The 22568-nt window shown below is 37.3% G+C and overlaps 1 protein-coding gene across 1 annotated transcript; it reads right to left on the bottom strand.

Moving 5' to 3' along the window:
- Positions 1 to 3438: 3438 nt before the first annotated feature.
- Positions 3439 to 4113, bottom strand: CLDN17 (claudin 17). The gene has a single exon (XM_032302464.1). It carries the CDS (start codon positions 4111 to 4113, stop codon positions 3439 to 3441), a length of 675 nt encoding a protein of 224 aa, XP_032158355.1.
- Between the last annotated feature and the right edge of the window lie 18455 nt (positions 4114 to 22568).

Genomic DNA, 22568 nt, shown 5'->3' on the forward strand with positions numbered 1-22568 from the left:
TGTTTTCTCTCTTCCCTGTGGGAACAAAGCTCTTTATTATCTAAAGATCTCAAACTAGTATACTCATTTGTATTGTTTTCTGATCATTCCTCAAATATTTATTGAGTATCTACTTAGTGCTATTGTTGACTATTCTATTTCTCAAGATTAGCTCAAGTTTAGTTAACTTTGGCCAAATTATACCACTTAGTACGTTTCAGTTCTCTTGGGTGTCTGCATAGCTAAGCATCTCCCTTTGGCTTCTGTCAAGATCCCAGGGTCCTGGGATTGAGTCAGGATCTCTGCTCAGGGGGAGTCTGCTTCTCTCTCTGCCCCTCTCCCCCAACTCGTGCTTTCTCTCCTTCCTTCTCTCTCTCTCTCAAAAATAGATAAATAAAATCCTAGAAAAAAGTTTCAGTTCTCTTAGCTACAACAATTTTGTTTATAACGATGTCTACAATTTCTACATTATATAATGGTTGTGAAGAGCAAGTGAACTAAACATATCAACTTTTTTTGAAAATGAAAAGTATTATTAATGTGCATTTACGTAAAATTGTAACTTACAAAGGGTTACTCTTTTAAAACATTTTCAACCATGTTTGGATAGATAATATTGTATTTTCCCTCTTTCTCTGCTCTCCATTCCAGAAGGTAGCCAGCAAAGCATTTCACTGGCTCAGTGGAATGTATAGCAAAGCTGAAGTCAAAATAGCCTAGAAGAGTTTTAGTCTTTATGTGTTTTTGCTTCTGAAAGCCTAAGCCTCTATGAAACAATAAATTTTTTGACAATGGAAGTAAAGGAGGTTTGTGGAGGTGATATTTAAAAAAAAAATAAGAGAAGGAAAATTTTCTTTCATGACTGTTTGTAGATAGCTGGTCAGCAAGTCAACAGGTCAAGTTTTTGCCATGAATCTAGGAAATGGCATAGATCATCTTGATACTGGTTGCATTGGTAGTTTTTAAAATTCCCCTAGCAACTCTAATATGCAGCCAAGTTGAAATCCACTGATCTAAGCAGCCTACGACTGGAGACTATCAAAAAAGACTGTCAAAAAAGCATGATAAAGAATTGACAGAGCTAAGAAGACTAATGGCATCATGTGAGCAGGTATAATAGACATTTTCTCAGTGACCTGTATGGACTGACTTGCATAAATCATCATGAACTGATCCTGTTAGCCCATGACCCCAAGGACTGCTTAGCCCTACACAAGACCCTAAGAAATGTGTAATATATGGGAAAATATGCAAGAGGTTGAATTTATGTTAAATTTTAGAAAACAAAGATGAATTTCTTGCACATCTGAGTTTGTGGTATGAGACTTACATTCATAATCTGTCTTGAAATTCCTTGAAAATTATTGAAATTTCTTGGTGGTATATTAAGGAAAATATTGCAGCAGAGTGAGGAAAATAGAAATCATTCTTCCAGAAGTACACCTTGATTAATGAAAGAGCAAACAAAAGAATTCTTCATTCCTGAAATTTAACCTAAATTCAGTGGCTAATGTTATCTTGTGATTTTACCCCCATTACACCTTTTTACTCTTTGATCCTCTCGCTAGCAGGATAACATGCCTCATTTACTCTCTGGAGCCTATCATGTGAGGTTAGTTACTTCTAGTTTGCCAAAAGATAAGATAAATGATTCCATGACAACCTTTAAGCCTATATCTTGCATGTCTTGATTTTGTACTTATTTGTCTGTATATATGATGAATGACTCCTTTTCAATGCATCCAAAATTTAGGACTTTCTGAATGAACTCTGAAAAAGAAAACAATCTTAGGGGAAAAAAGTTTGTCTAAATTATTGTTTTTTTTAATTGATATTATTTGAAGATGTTTACATTTGTGTGGCTTTATCATTACCTATTACTAATTTTTTAAGCATAGATTTATATTACCAAAGATTTGACTTACTGAAGTCTTGCTGGTGGTTAACAGAATGAAGTGAGGGTTTGACCTTCACATCTGGACTTAAGTTATCTCTCATTTAATGTTTCAGGGTTATTAGATGATCTTTGAGAATAGAAATTCATTCTGAAAATGACCCCACAGTGAAATATATCAACATAATTGAAAACATGTAAGTATTTTATTATTTTATTATAATAAGGTTGGATATCAATAAATATTTGGTGAACAAATTTAATCTTTTCATTGCAAATAGGTACTGTAAATTACATACAGTTTTATTATAAAAGAAACACAATATTTGAAGAGTTAGAATTACAAATATAAACATTGATTGGTTCATAAGATATTGGAAATATTCAGCACACTCATAGGAGTGCTTTTGCTCCACAAACCCTCATATTCCCAGCCTCCTCTCCACATACACACTTATAATAACCCTGATACTGGCACTTTAAGTATGGCATGTTAAATGAATGGGAAGTAAAGAATTGAGGAAATAGTACACATAATTCAAGCAAAACAAGATGTCTTAGCCATACTTATTTATTTATTTCAGAATAAAATGGAGGTACTTATTTTAGCCTGACTAATCACCTGAATCATTATCTTAATTCTTCATTTTGCTTTGCATGTGTAGACCTCAACAATGACTAAAGAATAAAACAAAGAACAGAAACCATTCCCTTCAACACCCAAACCTCAATTCCCTAATTAGAACCATATTTCCTCTTGATGAGAGTTGAGTGTTTATAGCATTATATTGATGTGCCTTATCAAAATAGATAGATAGCTTCTGTTTGTTGTAGGTGTAAATTATAACTTATGAAACATATTACTTTTCATTTATCAATTATTTTCCTTTGAATATATAATTCCAGGGAAATTTAACTGTATAAATTAGGTGCTTTACTTAATCATCATCATAAATTACCTAGGATAAATCAGTGCCCTTTTTTCCCCTGAAAGTGTTTCCATGCCAGTGCATTTGAGTTTCCAAAAGGAACACCAAATGTTTTTATTAGATGGGCATTTCTATATTTTGATGAGTTTAATTAAAAATCCTTATTTGAGATCTATTATTTTTCAGAGTAATTGTTTAAAAAAGAAAATTGTTACTGTATTAGTATAAGAAATAATTTTGGAGGAAAAATAGGTTATGTTTTAGAATATGTTTTATTGTTACGTGTTATCAATTGCAATAAAATTTGAATTTCATAACAGGTGATATATGATTGTCAAAAAACGGTAGTTACCATTATACTAAAGATGTGGATATACTTGATTTCTGACTACTCAAATTGGAATGGGGATTATGTGTGTACAAATGCATTTAATACACATGAGATCAGAATGCCCAAAACAAGTCATTTCTATTCCTAACACAAGTGACAGAGTACAATCTATATATCCTTTATACTTTCATCTCAATTTAAATGCAGCCATAAAGCAAGTTCTCATGCCTGACGTACTTACAGTGTCTGGCAGGACTCTATAAAACACTTTGATTGTAATCCAGAGTTTGAACCAAAAGCAGGTATTAGACATAACTGGTGGAAGTCTTACTAAACATTGTCACGTTCCTTCGCTTCTCTGTGGGTGGCACACAATACCCAGGGGCTGGATATCTGAGCCTTTGCTTCTTTCTGTTGCAACAGCAGAACCCACAGAGCAGACCCCCTGCAATGAAAAGGACGGCGGTGCTCGCCCAGCCAAGGAAAAGGGCTGCTCCCAGCTCTCGTTTCTGACCCACGTGGATGGCTGGGTTGTAGAAATCCCTGATGATGATGTTGGCTGTCCAGCACACTGGAATCAGAACGAAGATGCCGGTCAGGATGAAGAGGATCCCCGAAGTCCCTAGAAGGTATGCTTTGGCCTTCTCGTTAGAGCCAGTGCACTGGACCTGCTTCATGCCACAGATGCCAAGGAGCAGAGCGACGAAGGAGAGAGCAACTGCCACACACATGAGGGCGCGCGCTGCTTCTAGGACAGGTGGGAGCGCCAACAAAGAACTATAGAATTTGCACTGCAACCGGACCTTGGCTTGTCGAATGCAGTTCATCCAAAGCCCTTCCCAGAGCCTTTCAAAAACAATAATGTTGCTGCCAATAAAAGCCGATACCCTCCACTGAGGCAGAAGGGTTGTGGCAAGAGTCCCAACCACGCCAAGGAACCCAAGAACCAGACCAGCAATCTGCAGGGGATAAAAGGCCATCGCCTCTCCTTTGAAGACTGAGCCAATCTGGAAGGGTGGAAGCTGCTCGAAATCCTGAACTTGGATGAGGCCTCTGAGTCTACATCAATCTCTGAAGAGGTTCTCCACGGTTACTGCCCATAACGCTTTAGCTGAAATCAGCAACAGTGAGTGAACTTGGCCTGACTAGAAGTACCTGTTGTAAATGCATGCTGCCTTTCTACACAGACATTCATCTCTGTATGGATTATTTACTAGTCATATATAATTGTTTCCCAGCCAATAAGAAGGTAGTCAGAGGTGTGTCAAGAAATACTGCATTCAACTTTGGTATTCCTCTTATTATTATTGTCTTAGCAGTGTTGTAATTAAGTGTCAGAGCTCCCATTGTAGATTGCTAATTACAGAGTTGAAAACTTCCTGTTGGAAAAGCACTCTGAAAAAAAAAAAAAAAAAGGGCATAAATATATATATTAAGTCACCACTGGAGACAGCACCAAAACCTTGCTAGTTCTTTGGAGAATAATTGAGAAACGCTGTGTACTTTGGATGATCTATTGCTTTCTTCTAATCTAAGCCACTTTTGTGCTTGCTTTGGCAGCACATATACTAATCTAAGCCACTTTTCTTTAGTGAGGTTACTCAATTCTAGTTTTAATAAAGACTTCTGGATATGAAGCAATGTTTAGGTATTAGTTTTAAGATGTCTGCTATAACCACTGATGCTTTATAAAATGAAGAGTCCTAAAAAATTCAGATTTCAGTTTATTATTTTTTTAAAGATTTTATTTATTTATTTGAGAGAAAGAGTATATGAGCATGAGCAGGAGGGAAGGAACAGAGGAAGAGAGAGAAGCAGGCTCCCCCCTGAGCAGGAAGCCTGATGTGGGGTTCAATCCTAGGACCCTGAGATCATGACCCAAGCTGAAGGCAGATGCTTAACTGAGCCATCCAGATACCCCAAGATTTTAGTTTATTCTTAAGATCCATATAAGCACAACAACAAGAAGCAGTCCTTATAATTGAATTTACTGGTAATTATTATATTTGTTAAGTAACACTTTGTCTCCAGGCGAAAAAAATGTCTCGTATATAACCTTCCATTAGCTGTTTGTTCAATGGCAACTTGAAATATATAACATTTATCAAAGCTGCAAATGCATACTTCACTTTATAGAACAATTAAAAGTGGCTCTTTGGACTACCTATGCAATCACTTAATTTCTGATAATAGAAAAACTTTTAGAAATAGAAGGTATTTTCAAAGTTATCAGGCTTAAGTCTCTCATTTGCCAAATGCAGAATGTGAGGTCTTCACAATGCTTGGCTAGGCTAGCTATGTGGTAATGATCTAGAAATAAATCCAGTTTCTATCTTACCATGCTTATGCCCCTGACTAATCAACTCAAAAGGGAGAGGGAGATATGATTTTCAAGCCTTTTCATATGAATGGAACTGAGCCTGAAATTAATTCTACCTTTCAGTAGTTTTATAAATAATTTGCAAAGCAAGCAAAATTCAACTGAGGCAGTTTCAAAGTTCAAGAATCAAGTTGTCATCCTTGACTGCCACTTCTCCGTCACTGCCCAGAGACCACAGGTGCTTAATGTGGGAAGTGTGCACCTTTTCCCATTTTCTTTCATATTCTATCGCAAGGAATCCATTTCAGGGATGAAAACTATTCAAAAAGGAGCACACCACATATATTCCAGCTGGGAGACATTGCAGTTTGCAACAGGTCTGCCATCTTAGTCATCCACAGTCCAAGAGCCAATGGAAGGTCCAATACAATCCATATTTAAAGAGCCCATTAATTGAATAGGAAATATGGAAACCTTGAGATTTTAAGATGGGTGATCTATCTACCTATTTTCTATCAATCACCTATCTTTGTTGTTGCTGCTGTTTTAATACCATTCTAGACCAAGTGAGAACTCCTTCTTTGAGTAATGTGAATCATTGAGGAAACAGATGGCTTCTGTGTAGTTCATAGTTTCTTAACACCAGCTCAGAAGGCAGGGTTTTCTCTGCCTTTGTTCTAGCTTTCTGAAACACATGATTATCCATTCTCAACCTGAAGGAATTTGCCAACATTACTCTGACTTGTCCTTCCACCACCTCGTCTGTGTTCTATTTCCTCTTCCTCATTCTATCTCACTTTAAATCTCATCTTCAAACCTGGAAGTTTCCAACTTATTGTTGTTTCCCAATTTTTAATTTTTTTCATGAGATAGAATATCCGGTCTGTATTAAAGAACAAATGTTTACTTGGAAAATGGAGGTACATCCTGATTATAAGAATAATCTGAGGAACATAAATAATGTAGGAGCTTTTGTTTTTGGTCCCTCACAGTCAAAGCCAATTCTCAACACTGGCTTTCCTTTCTTGCTTTAAATTTAAAAAGATATATTGTTTACCTTTCCAATTTTCCATGACTCTTAACCCCTTCTACTTCCTCAGGGGCTCCTATTCCATTGACAATTCCCTCCCTTCCTTGTAATCCACTTATATTTCCTCTGCTCCAACATGGAAGTCTGCCTTCCATCACCATGTTAAAACCTTCTTAGAAATTTGACAGACTTTCTTACCTCCTCAAATAACACTTTTATACACTTGTCTCATTTGCTTTTCTGTAGAGGCTGAAAGAAACCACCATCTTCTAACTGAAGCAATAAAAAGCAAATGCTTTGGAGAAGGACTTGTTTCAGCCTTGGTTTGATGCTTTAGCCATCAGCTGGTTATGTAACACAGCTTCACTCCTCCTTATACCACTACTCTTCCTTCCCTTCCTTCCCTCAGGTGTTGATCCCAAGAGCACTCATAGTAAGAAAAGTGCACCCTAACCTCCACCTCAGAGATTGCTTCACAGGAAACCCTACCATTGATTGACACCATATTCTAATTTATTTAAAGTATTTCCTACTGGAGATGCCTGGAATGTTCAGTCAGTTAAGCATCCAACTTTTGGTTTTGACTCAGGTCATGATCTCATGGTGGTGAGATCGAGTGCCAGGTCGGGCTCCCCACTCAGATTGGAGTCTTGCTTCAGATTCTCTCTCCATCTGCCTCTGCCTCTGCTCTTTCTCCTTGCCCTCTCTCTCTAAAATAAACAATAAATAAATAAATAAATAATAAAATCTTCGATAAATACTTCTTGTTATAACATTGCTATTCCAACTTCAACCACTCTCATCTGAATCAACTCAGGGATATTTTATCACTCTCTTTGCCTCTGGTCTTACTCCTATATCATCGGTACTGCACTGGGGACCACACAGAGCTTTCTGAATCAAATTCTGAACATGCCACCACTTTGCTTAAATTCTTTTAATAGTTCTCCACTTCCTCCAAGATAAAATCCAAATACCTTAGCATGATGCAAAAGACCAATTCTTGGGCTGGCTCCCGCTCAACTGTAAAACTTATCTTCTGACCATGACTCCCTCCCTTGCCTTCATGACCTTATGTTTTAGTGATGGTAAATAATAAACAAGTGATTAAAAATATATGTAATTATAAATTGAGATATAGCTACAGGTTAAAATAATACAGAGTATAGAAAAAATAAGGTATATATATTGATAATATAAAGAGGTGAGGCCTTAATTTTAATTAAGAGGTAAAAGAAAGTCTGTCTGACAAAATAATACTTAACCTATAACCTGAAGCTTGAGTATTAGGTCATCAGGTAAAGAGTGAGATAAGGAGCCTCCTGAGCATGGGAGACAGTGGGTGAATGCACTGAGGGCAGAGAACTTGGGACTAACACAGACAGAAGGCCTTGAGCATGAGGGTTGTGGGAGCTGCGGTGAGGGCAGATGAAGCTGCAAGTGCAGACAAAGTCCAGATGTGTGGGTCCTTGTGAACCATTTAATAATCTCTTGAGATCAATGCAAAGCCCATTGAAGATTTTAAGCACAGATCTGAAATGAGCAAGTCAGTGTTGAAAACAAAAATGAGGGGTGCCTGGGTTTCTCAGTTGGTTAAGCCTCCTACTCTTAATTTTGGCTCAGGTCATGATCCCAGGGTTGTGAGGTCAAGCCCTTCATCAGGCTGAGTGTGGGGCCTGCTTAGGATTCTCTCTTTCCTTTTCCCTCTACCCCTCCCCACTCATACCCATTCTCTCTCTCTCTCTCTCAAAAACAAAAACCAAACCAAACCACAAACAAAATCAAACAAAAAACTAGAAAATTACCCCTAAACAATAAGATACCACCATTTGGAGGTGGGGAGGATTGGGAAGGCATGAAATAAAACATGAAGAAACCAGTTAGAAGGTTATTGCTGTCATCTAGATGGGAGAAGAAGGAGTTGGGCAGAATATAGGTGATGTGGAGGAGCGGATGGATTTGCACTGTGCATGGGAGTCATAACTGGAGAGGGTCGATGATGGACTGGAAATGGGAACCAAGTCAGGGATGACTGTCTTCATTGGCAGGAGCAGGATTGTACTGAGGTGAGAGACCCTTGAATGATGAATGACCTTTTAGAAATGGATCAAGAGTTACATTTCAGATGTGGAGCTCTGAGTTGCCTGTTAGTCATCCCAGCAAAGAATGTAGAAAATTAGAGGTTTTACAGCTCGCAGGAACAGTCTGGACCTATGCACATATGTAAGGCTCTATAACCTCATCCTGTCCACAAATTATGATCACAATCAGGGAGAGGAATCTGACAATACAGACTGCTGACTTAACTCTATTGTCATGTCCCCCTGGGACTTGTTCTGAGGTCTTAAGAAATCTAATTTAGATTGAGGACTTTAGACTTCCCCCTGTAAAAATGTGTCCAAGTTTTAACTGCAGCATCAGCTTCCTGGGAATCGGAGTGGAAGTATTACATGAGCATGGAAAATTAGGACACTCAAAGCATCTTCATCTTGTCTTACTTTTCTCCCTTCTCAGGAGTTACACACGTGAAAATGTTCAGACATTCTCCCAACTTATTATGTGTCTATTTTGAAAAATGATGTCTTGTTCCCCTCAGTGGCCAGTGCAAGTTCTAACAAGTACAAATGAGTTGAAAAAGTTTTAGTTAGATGTCTATTAGATGGATTTGAAGCTATCTGGAAGTAAATGCATGAATACACACATGTAGAGAGAGATTCCTATGCTATTAATGACTCAGATATAATGCTATTCTCTCTACCCGAAAGCACCTTCCCAATTCCCCTGACCTGTTCACACTGCCCATCTAATATTCATTCTCCTTCAGGTTTGGATCCAAATTTAGTCACAAGAGAAACTGGTTCTGAATTAGATCATATCAGACTCCAATTCCATCCCCAGCATTGCCATTGGTTTAGTCTTTCATAGTACCATGTATTTTTCTCCAGAGCACTTTTTTCACTAATTCTAAATAAATATGCATTTCAACTTATGTTCATTAAAGTCTGTTCCCATCTAGATTGTAGATTCTATGAGAACAGAAACTGGGTGCACTTTGTTTACCATTAGATCCCCAGTACATAGCAGAGAGACTGATTCAGAATAGGGCAGTAGTAGTCTGCTAAATAAGAAATATTGTTTGAATGAATAATGGATGAATTAATTAATACAATGTTTCATTTAGGTAGGCTATCCTCTAACTTAAGGATCAATATTTAATTATATCCTTCTAAATTATAAATTCACAGTATGAATACTTCTCTCCAGAGTTAAAGAGTAGATTTATGTAATGAAATATACTACATAACAATTTAAACACCTCATTTTTTTAAAAAAATAATTTCCTATTCCAGGAATGCATTTGGGGATAATCTAAAAAACAACTGAATTAGGTTTAATACCACCATGTAGTCAATCAAATTTATCCTATTATTTTCCATTACAACCTCAAGTTTCAACTGTCTTCAGGCTTACATGTCAGTATTTAAAATAGGTTGTATGAAACCATACATTAGTTTCATTGGACGAAACAAATCAGAGAAATCTGAGTTCACTCCAAGTAATGAAAACATGTATTCAATGTATGTGTTTTCGATTATGCAGAAAGTTGAGAATATGCTCTAGAGATGTTTGAATTTATCTTCCTCTCTCTCTCTTCTCTTTCTCGCCTTCATTTTTTCCACCTCATATGGCTGCAGAAATAATTGAAGATGACTTAAGAAAGTAGGCAAAAAAAAAAGGAGCCTTGTGATTAATGAAAAGGAAATGAGGATTTGAAAGACAAGGTAAAATAATAATAAAAAATAGAAGATAAAAGTTCATGAAGTGGATTTCCTGGGTGACTCATCTGGCTAAGAATCTGTCTTCTATTTAGGTCATGATGCCAGTGTGCTGGGATCTAGCCCAGCATCAAGGGGCTCCCTGCTCAGCAGCAAGTCTGCTTCTCCCTCTACCTCTGCTTTTCACCTGCTATCCTCTTGTGCATGCTCTCTCTCTGTCAAATAAATAAATAAAATCTTTAAGAAAAAAAAAATGCATGAAGTTTCTCCACAGAATAGTTCCACATTTGCTAAGCTATGGCCATGAACTTGCCTCTAAGTTTTGTTTTTGTTTTTTTAAATTTTTTAAAAGATTTTATTTATTTACTTGGGAGAGAGAGAGAGGGCAGGAGGGGCAGAGGGAAAGAATCTCAAGCAGACTCCACACTGAGCACAGAGCCTGACGCCAGGCTCGATTTCAGGACCCTGAGATCAGGACTTGAGTGGAAATCAAGTCAGCTGTTTAACTGAGTGAGCCACCCAGGTGCCCCTTGCCTCTAAGCTTTTTAGCAGCAATGCAGTGTCTGAGCAATAAAAACAAAGACATGTCTTTAGGAGTTGCATAACTCCGCTTGCTTCTAACACCAGAAAGAACTTCTTTCACTGTGGAATACAATGAACAACATCCTTACAGTAAATAGAGGAGACGAATTTGCCCAGGTGTTCTTATTTTACAGGAGCCTAAATGATGTGGTCCAGGTGTTCAGATCTTAGATCAGTGATTCTCAGCCTGACTACACATTAGAATCACCTGCAGGAGCCTTGAAACAATACCAATGCTTGGGGCCCCACCCCAGACCCATTAAACCAGGAGCCTGGGGGTGGGGCTTTGGCTTCAGAATTGTTATTTATGTTAGGTTTTGTTATAGCAGAGTTGATATTGTAAATGTACCGCCTGTGATACCAACAGGCAGACGGTATGAGAAACACTGCTTTAGAGTTCTATTTCAGTGGTTCTCAGTCTTGGTTTTTAATCAGAGTCATACAAGAGAAGTTATTAAACATATCAGGTCTCACATCAAACTAATTAAATCAGAATAGCTCAAGATGGGACCCAGACATCAGTATGTTTTAAGTGTCTTAGGTGATTTTAGTATGCGGCTGGGACCGAGAGGCACTGATCTATATGAATGGACGGATTGTATATCCTTAAGGTAATTTTACATTCATATTATTTCTCTCCATAGAGCTTTTGAGCCTCCAGAGTGAATCTGAGGTTATTCTCCTTGACAAGAATCTTGAGTGTAAATATTTTATATTTCTAGTTAAACTCCATCTTATGTGAGTAGGTGGTGAAAAGCTTTGAAATAAAAATGATGAATTCGTTGCTCTTATCTTTCTGCAATTAGGCAATGTTATTTTTTAAAAAGCAAGTAAGGTCATGGTATTTATCCATTATCATTAAAAATACCTCCACTGGGCTATTTGTATAGTGCTTCTCAATGATGAATTATGTTCAAATACCTTTGAAGAACAAGTTTTTTAAAAAAACCATTTATATCATAATATTACTTCAGTTATGTTCAGACATAAAACATGGTATAAACTTTTATGTTTATGGCTCTTACAAAAACCATAAACCAAAATAATCAATAAATTAAATACAAATAAAACTGCACAACTGATAAAATTTAAATTATCAATGTTACTTTGATTTGGTACATAATATTGAATTTTTGAAACTAAATTTTGGTTTTTAGATTTACTAGCAAAAAGATACACTTTTATAATTTGTCCTCTACTGGTCACTTTTTATTTGTTGGATTTCCTGGGTGATGCACCATTATCTGAAGCATGCATTTATCACTGTCATTTTTTTTCATTTTAACAATGAAATTGCTCTTAAGCTGATCCAATATTGTGATAAGCCAAAATGTTTGAGAACTTGCTCATAAGTAAAATACTGGCAAATTAAAAGGTACTAATCTTTATTACATATTTACTTCTATACTTAATGAGTTGTACAAAAATCATATCTGTTCATTACATGTGACCCATATATGAGAAAAGTTTAACAAGGTCTTTCTTTTACTTGATATTGCCCGAGTGTCTCTCTATATTTTAAGGATTCAATATCTCACTAACAAGATTTGTGACTTTGAACTCTCTGTAGGTACAATGTGCCATGACTACATCTGACCTGTATTTTAAAAATTATGTCAATGTGCAACATCATTTTCATGAAAGCAAACCAATGTCTCAATTTACTATATGAACAACCTATACTTTCAATGCAATTCCAATCAAAATTCCACCGGCATTTTTCAAAGAGCTGGAGCAAACAATCCTAAAATTTGTATGGAATCAGAAGAGACCCTGAATTGCTAAGGAAATGTTGAAAAAGAAAAACAAAACTGGCAGCATCATGTTGCCTGATATCAAGCTTTACTACAAAGCTGCAATCACCAAGACAGCATGGTACTGGCATAAAAACAAACACATAGACCAGTGGAACCGAGTAGAGAGCCCAGATATGGATGCTCAACTCTATGGTCAAAAAACCTTCAACAAAGCGGGAAAGAATATACAGTGGAAAAAAGACAGTCTCTTCAATAAATGGTGCTGGTAAAATTGGACAGCTATGTGTAGGAGAATGAAACTCAAACATTCTCTTATACCATACACAAAGATAAACTCAAAATGGATAAAATACCTCAATGTGAGGCAAGAATCTATCAGAATCATAGAGGAGAACATAGGCAGTAACCTCTTCGATATCAGCCATAGCAACTTCTTTCAAGATATATCTCCAAAGGCAAAGGAAACAAAAGAGAAAATGAACTTTTGGGACTTCATCAAGATCAAAAGCTTCTTCACAGCAAAGGAAACAGTCAACAAAAAAAAAACGGAAACCCATGGAATGGGAAAAGATATTCACAAATGACAGTACAAAGGGCTGATATCCAGGATCTATAAAGAGCTCCTCAAACTCAACACACACAAAACAGATAATCACATCAAAAAATGAGCAGAAGACATGAACAGACACATCTCTAATGAAGACATAGAAATGGCTAACAGACACATGAAAAAAATGATCATCACTAGCCATCAGGGAGATTCAAATCAAAACCACATTGGGATACCATCTTACACCAGTTAGAATGGCCAAAATTAACAAGACAGTAAACAACGTGTGTTGGAGAGGATGTGGAGAAAGGGAACCCTCTTACACTGTTGGTGGGAATGCAAGCAACTTTGGAAGACAGTGTGGAGATTCCTTAAGAAATTAAAAATAGAGCTTCCCTATGACCCTGCAATTGCACTACTGGGTATTTACCCCAAAGATACAGATTAGTGAAAAGAAGGACCATCTATACCCTGATGTTCATAGCAGCAATGGCCACTGTCGCCAAACTGTGGAAAGAACCAAGATGCCCTTCAATGGACTAATGGATAAGGAAGATGTGGTCCATATACACTATGGAGTATTGTGCCTCCATCCGAAAGGATGAATACTCATCTTTTGTATCAACATGGATGGGACTGGGAGAGATTATGCTGAGTGAAATATGTCAAGCAGAGATAGTCAATCGTCATATGGTTTCACTTATTTGTGGAGTATAAGAAATAACATGGAGGGGCACCTGGGTGGCTCAGTGGGTTAATCCTCTGCCTTCGGCTCAGGTCATGATCTCAGGGTCCTGGGATCGAGCCCCACATCGGGCTCTCTGCTCGGCAGGGGGCCTGCTACCTCCTCTCTGCCTCCTCTCTGCCTGTGTCTCTGCCTACTTCTGATCTCTGTCTGTCAAATAAATAAATAAAATCTTTAAAAAAAAAAAAAGAAATAACATGGAGGACATAGGAAGATGGAGAGGAGAAGGGAGTTGAGGGAAATTGGAGGAGAATATGAACCAAGAGAGACTATGGACTCTGAAAAACAATCTGAGGGTTTTGAAGGGGCAGTGGGTAAGAAGTTGGGTGAGCCTGGTGGTGGGTATTATGGAGGGCATGTATTGCATGGAGCACTGGGTGTGGTGCATAAACAATAAATTCTGGTACACTGAAAAGAAATTTAAAAAATTAAAAATTAAAAAAAGAAACTAAAGACTAATTTTGAATTTATTTAATTGAAAACTATCACTGCAAAACATAATTATACCTGTATAAGTAGTAAAAAAAATCAACTAGTAACTGTTATGCAGACTAAATATTCTTACTTTAGTTTTAAAAAATATTTTATTTATTAGAGAGAGTGAAAGAGAGTTTGCATGAGTGGGGGAGGTGGGGTAGAGGGAGATGGACAAGCAGATCCCTGCTGAGCACAGAGTTAGATATGAGGCTTAATCCCATGACCCTGAGATCATAACCTGAGCAGAAATCAAGGTCAATGTTTAAATGACTGAGCCACCCAGGCACCCCTAAATATTCTTTTTTATTTTTATTTATTAATTTTTCTAACATCTTAACTTTATTTTATTTTTTAAGTGTTCCAAGATTAATTGTTTATGCACCACACCCAGTGCTCCATGCAATATGTGCCTCCTTAATACCCACCACAAGACTCACCCATCCCCCCATCCCCTCACTTCCAAAACCCTCAGTTTGTTTCTCAGAGTCCACAGTCTCTCATGGTTTATCTCCCCCTCCAGTTTCCCCCAACTCACCTCTCCTCTTCATCTCCCAATGTCCTTCATGTTATTCCTTATGCTCCACAAGTAAGTGAAACCATATGATAATTGACTTTCTCTACTTGACTTACTTCACTCAGCAGCAATGTCCACAATCGCTAAACTGTGGAAAGAGCCCCCAGATATTCTTATTTTAAAATTTGAACAAGCCAACCAGAAAGAAGTGAGACCAAGCACATTACATGTTCAACATTTTCACTTTAGATGATCACACGTGTCAATGATAGGGTAGGAGACAAGTATAATTGTCATCCAGATAATCCAACATAACTAAAAACTCTCATTGAGCAGATGTGTCTCTCTAAATATTTTGGGGACTCTCAGATTTTTATGGATAACAGTTTAAAGAATACCAAGAATTTTCTCCAAACGCTCAGTTTTCTCCTCTGTATAAAGGGATTATATAAAATCATGAACACAAATTGGTTAATGTATTGCATATAGTAAATGTTTTCTGTATACCTTTGATTTTATAATCAAAACTTGGTCAAAATATATTCATTTAGTACTTATTTTTATAACATTCTTTTTAGATAAACTAAATAGTTCATTATATTATATTTCACATGGACATTTTTAGCAGTTATCTATTTATTTTCTTTGATCATTTTCGTTTTGGTACATAAGTTTTAAAAATTATTTGTACACCTGTCAGAATGGCTAAAGTCAACAACACAATAAACAACAGGTATTGGTGAGGATATGGAAAAAAGAGAACCCTCTTGCTCTGTTAGTGGGAATGCAAACTGGTGCAGCTACTATGGAAAGCAGCGTGGACATTCTGCAAAAAGTTAAAAATAGAACTACTCTACAATCCACCAATTGCATGACTAGGTATTTATCCAAAAACACAAAAATACTGATTCAAAGGGATACATGCACCCTGATGCTTATAGCAGCATTGTTGTAAAATGTTGTAGAATAGCCAAGATACAGAAATGGCTCGTGTCCATCGACTAATGAATGGATAAAAAAGTGAAAGAATAAGAAGATAAATAACTCCTCTGCTTTTTTTTTTTAATTTTTTTAAATTTATTTACTTGACAGAGATCACAAGTAGGCAGAGAGGCAGACAGAGAGAGAGAGAGGAGGAAGCAGGCTCCCTGCCGAGCAGAGAGCCCTATGCGGGACTCGATCCCAGGACCCTGAGATCATGACCTGAGCCGAAGGCAGCGGCTTAACCCACTGAGCCACCCAGGTGCCCCAACTCCTCTGCTTTTAAGGAAATAAAATAACTAGCCTTGCTTATAAAGAAATAAAACACACACAATGGACTATTACTCAGCCATAAAAAGAATGAAATCTTTTTTAAAAAGATTTTATATATTTATTTAAGAAAGAGAGAGCACAGGAATAGAGGGGAGGGGCAGATGGAGAGGGAGAAGCAGGCTCCCCGCTGAGCAGGGGATCCCAGCAGGATGCTGGGATCATGACGTGAGCTTAACCAACTGAGCCACCCAGGCACCCCCAAAGAATGAAATCTTGTCATCTGTGATGACATGGATGGAACTAGAACATCTTATGCTAAGGAAATATGTTAGCCAGAGATAGACAAATATCATACAATTTCACTCATACGTGGAATTTAAGAAACAATACAAATAGGAAAAGAGTCTCTAAACTATAGAGAACAAACTGATGGCTACCAGAGGGTGGGTGGATTGGGGAATGGGTTAAATAGGTAATGGGTATTAAGGAGTGTACTTGCTTTGATGAGCGCCTGGTGAGGTATGAAAGCACTGAATATATTGTACACCCGAAACTAATACTATACTGTATGTTAACTAACTGGAATTTAAATATTTTATTTATTTATTTTAGAGAGAGAGAGTGCATGCACAGGTGCCCATGCATGCTAGTTGAGGAGGGGCAGAAGGAGAAGGAGAGAATTCTCAAGCAGATTCCATACTGAGTGTGGATTTCCACTCTGGACTCACTCTCATGACCCTGAGATCATGGCTTGAGCTGAAACCAAGAGTTCTACGCTGAGCCAGCTGAACCAACTGGGTGCCCCAACTAACTGGAATTTAAATAAAACTTTTTTTTTTTTTTTAAAGGGTGGCTAGACTTTTAAAGGGCTCATATCTTTTGCTGTGCTTTTAAGGAAATAAAAATCCTAGTTAACTTAGAGAATATGTAGTAACTTTATATGTTAAAAATAACACTATGGAATCTGCATTTGTGTTATAGGTTTGTGTGTTGCCTGCCTTTAAATTTTACCTCTGCTTTGCTGTACATTGTACTTCATACAATGCCAGTGTGCCACAAGTCACTTAATACTTTCCTTTGTGCTATTTTTTAAGTTCCTCAGTATGCTTTTCCATAAATTGTTCCAGTTCTCAAGAAGATCCTAATTTTTACAAGGAAATTTTAATGCATTGATCATTAAATCAATACATCATGTACGATGAGGAGTTTACTCTAGTTATTTTTTCATATATTTAGCCAGTTATACCTATATCTTTTATTGAATAAAAGATTATTTTATTTTCTCATTTTTTAAATATATGCTCCCTCTATTACATATTGTAGGAAGGAGAATAACAGCCCCCACAGGTGTTTACCTCCTAATACTTGGAACCTGTAAATATGTTCCGTTCCATGGAAAAGAGGATTTAAGTTTGTAGATGAACTTAAATGATTGTAGATGAATTTAAGACTGGGAGATTATCCTGGATCACACAGATGGGCTCCTGATAATCAAGAGGATATTGAAGAGTGGGAGGCAGAAGAGGAAGACTCAGAGGGATGGCAGCATGTGAAGAAGAGCCAGATTTTGCTGACTTTCGAGACGGAGAGCAGAAGTTGAGCCAACTTCTAGAAGTTGGAAAAGTCAAAGAAACAGATTCTATTTATAGAGGTTCCATAAAACAAACAAACAAACAAACAAACAAACAAAACTCTCAGAAGAACCTGGCCCACTTAATAGTTTGATTTTGTCCAGTGGGACCCATTTTGGACCTCTTACCTCTGGAACTATAAAATAAAAATTTGTGAAGTTTAAAATCACAAGTCTGTGGTAATTTGTTACAACAACAATAGAAAAAAAAAAGTAGACATACTATATCAAATTGTCCTATGCTTGGATCATCCAGTGCCTTGGGTCTCCATATCTCTTCCTCCATAGGCACACTCCGTGACTTAGTCCAGCTTGGGATTTGAAAGCTATCTCCAATTTTTTATCTCTAGTCGTAGCCACTTCTTTGAACTCTGGTCTCATCTGTCTAACAGCTTGTTGGATACTTCCCCACATTGTGTCCAATAATCTCAAGCATAATTTGTCCATGACCAAACTCTTGATTACCAAAACTTCCCCCAAATTATTTCTTCCCTATCTCATTAAATACAATCTCCACATGCCCAGTTTCTTACACCAAATCTTCAAGGCATCCTTAACTCACTTCTCTTCTTCACAGCCAACCCACAGTCCATCAGGATTCTTCATGTTCTACCTTCAAATCCCAAGTTCAACTATTTCTCACCTTCTTCACCACAAATATCATGGCCCAACCTACCACACTGCTGAAGTTATTTTTTTAGTCAGTCTTACTCCTGCCATTTTGTCTGTTACCGTTTATGTCTCCTGCCTTTTCCTGTGGCTTTCCATAACACTTAGAATAAAATCCAGCATCCCTACAATATATGGTCCCTAGTTCCTTTGACTTAAGCTCCACTGCTCTGGCCTGAGAACCCTCCATGGTACCTCCCTTCTTTTGTGAGCAGACATTCCCACCTGATTTTTTAAGATCAGTTGTTACCTATTGAGAGACTTCCTTGACTAGTGACCACTCTATCTAAACTAGAACTTCTCCATCACTGTTATTTTTATCCTTCTTTATTTTTTCTTTAAAATCGCTTATCATTAGTAAACATTATAATATGAATCTATGAGTTGATTTTTTTATTGTCTTTCTGTCTAAGTAAACTAAGAGAATAAGGACATATTCTATTTTATGTACTTATATACCCCCAGTATTTAGATCAATGCCAGGAAGATTGTATGAATTCAAGAAATATTTTTGGACTATTTTATTAAAAGTATACTCATTGTTTCTGGATTTTCTATTCTGCCTCATGGGTTCTATAACTTGCTAGAAATATATTCATATTCTTGTCTGCTTTTGTAAATGTGCTGGATTTCTTTTTAGTCTAATTTCACATCAATACATAATCTCTTAGTTAATTTAATTTAAAAAACTGTTGTCTGCTTTTTAAAAACTTTTGTTTTTTCTCAGATGAACTTCAAAAGGATTCTCTTAGGAAATATGTGAATGCTATTATTATTATTTTAAGAACGATCAACAGTCTTATAAGATTAAAGTTTCATAAGTTTTCTAACTTATATTTTTTAGTAATTATGGTGTCTCACTTGATTTGGGGTGTTTTATTTTGTTGATTTTATTTCTAGATGTTTTATACATTTGCTATGATTTGGGTCTTTTATTTTAATCTGAAATTGTATGTAAGAAAATAATTAATTTTTATGCATTTATTTTTCTGCCAACTATCTGAACTATCCGCTTAGTTCTAAGTTACCTACATTTTGCAAATGAGGAAATGAGGCAACCAGAGACAGCTGACAATGTTCAGAGCCTGACTTCAAGCTCTGATATATCTCGGTTCAAATGAGTTACTTCTCCCCGCCTTGGATTGTACACCTCTGGCCTACAGGGGCAATGTCATTTCATAAAGACTCCACCTTCTCCCCATAAAACTTTTACATTATAAAACAATGGTTCTCAAGATTTTTCCCCAGGGGATATTTGGCACTATCTGGAGACATTTTGTTCACACTGTGGAGATCCTGCTGACATCTAGGGAAAGGATGCTCCTGAACATCCCTCATTGTGCAGCACAAGCCACTGGCATGAAGAATCATGGCTAACACTTTGTTTAGCAAGGAGCTATGCCACACAGATATGTATCATCATCCGTGTGATCTGCATTATCACTTACCTTCATTAAGACTCAATATAACCCCAGAGGGTTGGTATAATGCTCATTTCCATCTTTCAGGAAAGCATATCAGATATGGCAAATTAAGGTGGGATGTCATCCAGCCAATGTAAAACCAAGGATCAAGTTCAGACAGGGTGGCCTGGGAGCCACATTTTACAATTCCATCTGCTACCATAAGTTTGTTGCATTTAATTAATTTGGAGTTAAGTGCTCTGTTAGCCTTAAAAATGTATGGATTTATCTTAAAAAAAATAAAAATCAATAACAATTGGCAGTTAATTACAAATTTAATTACATAGAGATGGAAAATTGTCAGGTTCTCCCATGGTTAATTTCAGGATTAATGTTTCACCGTGAAAGAAGAAAATATAAAACCAAGGCTCTCCACCATCTGAATTCAGTGCTTTCCCCTGAACTTTTTAATGAGGATCATAAAAACTGAGGGTGAGAACACTTGAAATTTTATGCAATACTGCTCAACTATATAATAAGGTAGTGAATATTTTGTAGTGTTTAGTGGTTGAGAAAAAAGAGATAGACACACCTACCTCTGGGACAGAAAATCCATAGGAGGATATGATTCACTAAGACCGTTTATAATGACTGATGTCACGGGACAGAAAAATTTTAATAAGAGGACAGATAATTGTACTGTGGCCTGAGGAACAAAAGCTTTATACACATTATCTAACCTTACAGCATTCCCAAGAGAGAGGGCAGGAGCACAGGTTACACCTGTAGTTGGTTGTGGGAAAATGAGAAAATAGAGCAGCTCAGTGACTTGGGTAACAAGAAAAATGTTTGTAGTGTCCTCTGCTTTTAACCACTCTTCATTGAATTAATAATTCTTTTGTGGGGGTATTCGTAGTATGCTTTGCCAACTCATTTTCAAGAGTTTTGTTGTCTAGATACTATGGCCCAGCAATGGCTCAAACTAAATATGCATAATTAACAAATACATATGTATCCATTATCAGCAGTTTATTCACCCTTTTTTTTAAATTTTTTATTTTTTATAAACATATATTTTTATCCCCAGGGGTACAGGTCTGTGAATCACCAGGTTTACACACTTCACAGCACTCACCAAAGCACATACCCTCCCCAATGTCCATAATCCCACCCCCTTGCTGTGACATCTGTCATCCCATTGGTCACCAGGGTTGATTAGGCTGATCTGGTTAGCTAGGGGGTGTCCCTTCCTCCCTAACCCCTTCATGTGCATGTCTCCTAAAACTGAAGGATCTGCCCCCTTGGGGGGTACTGTTCCTGGGTCAACAGTATAGGAGTAGTTGCTCCCCTGCTAGAACCTCCAAACAAGCTCTCAAGGTCCATTTGTAGAAGAACATAGGGTAATCCAGCTTCCAAGACTCTGGACACAACCAAATGAGGTGCTGCATATGGCAGTCTGCCTTTCTTTATAAAACAAAACAAAACAACAACAACAACAAAAAATTCCACCTTAAAGAGCTTACCGTCTACTTTAAGAAACAGGTCTAGTAATACCAGTTAGAAAAATACTGAATAGGTACTAAAGAATTAAAGAATTGAATAATATTTAATTTTGCAACTGACATGAATTTTCTCCCTACAACAACCCAGTGAAATGGCTACCAATTTCATTCACTTTTTACAGAAGGTGGAAAATGGAAACATGGAGAGGTTAGGTGAGATGCCCAAGGACACAGAAGGTGTCTGAGATAGAAACCCAGACAAGGAGATTGCCAAATACACACTCTTGATCACTACGCCACAGGTACAAACTTTAAAACTTACCAAGTATTGAAGAAATGAGAAGATAATGTCCACAGGGACCACTGGTAAATACTTATGAAGTTGCTTCAAATAGGCCCTTTAAAAAAGGGTGAGATACCCCTCCACCAGTGGTCTGAATTGGAGCAATACCATCTCAGGAGCATTCTTGTAAAGGTGTGTATGTGTTTGAAGGGAGTGAAGTTTGTTCACCACAACAATTGAGAACTTGGCCAGCATTTAATCAATGAAAGCCTACTGCTCATCTTGTTCAAACAAGACATAAAAGCCAGTCCTACAAAAAGATGTGTTGTCCTGTATCTTATGCAATTTCCTAGTGGTTTTGTGGATAGTGTAGAAAACCTGTTTATGATTATGGGCATAGAACTCTACTCCATTTTTAAGTAAAAACTTTTTTTTTTTTTTTTTGTAAGAACAATGAAAAATTCAGGAGTACTATAACCAGTAATTCAAGGGTAGGGTGAATTTTGTTTGTTTGGAACTTACTTTTTTTTTTTTTAAGATTTTATTTATTTGACACAGAGAGAGAGAGCACAGCAGGGGGAGAGGCAGAGGGAGAGGGAGAAACAGGCTCCCTGCAGAACAGGGGAAGCCCAATATGGGGCTCCATCCCAGGACTCCAGGATCATGACTGGAGCCAAAGGCAGTGGCTTAACCAACTGAGCCACCCAGGCACCCCTGGAACTTATTTTAAGAGCTGTTCATCTTTTTTTTTTTTTTAATTTTTAAAGATATTTTTTATTTATTTGACAGAGAGAGAGAGAGAGAGGTCACAAGTAGTTAGAGAGGCAGGAGGAAGCAGGCTCCCTGCTGAGCAGAGAGTCCGATGTGGGGCTCCATCCCAGGACTCTGGGATCATGACCTGAGCCAAAGACAGAGGCTTTAACCCACTGAGCCACCCAGATGC

Source organism: Mustela erminea, chromosome 1 (genome assembly GCF_009829155.1).
Source record: "Mustela erminea isolate mMusErm1 chromosome 1, mMusErm1.Pri, whole genome shotgun sequence".
Taxonomy (NCBI): domain Eukaryota; kingdom Metazoa; phylum Chordata; class Mammalia; order Carnivora; family Mustelidae; genus Mustela; species Mustela erminea.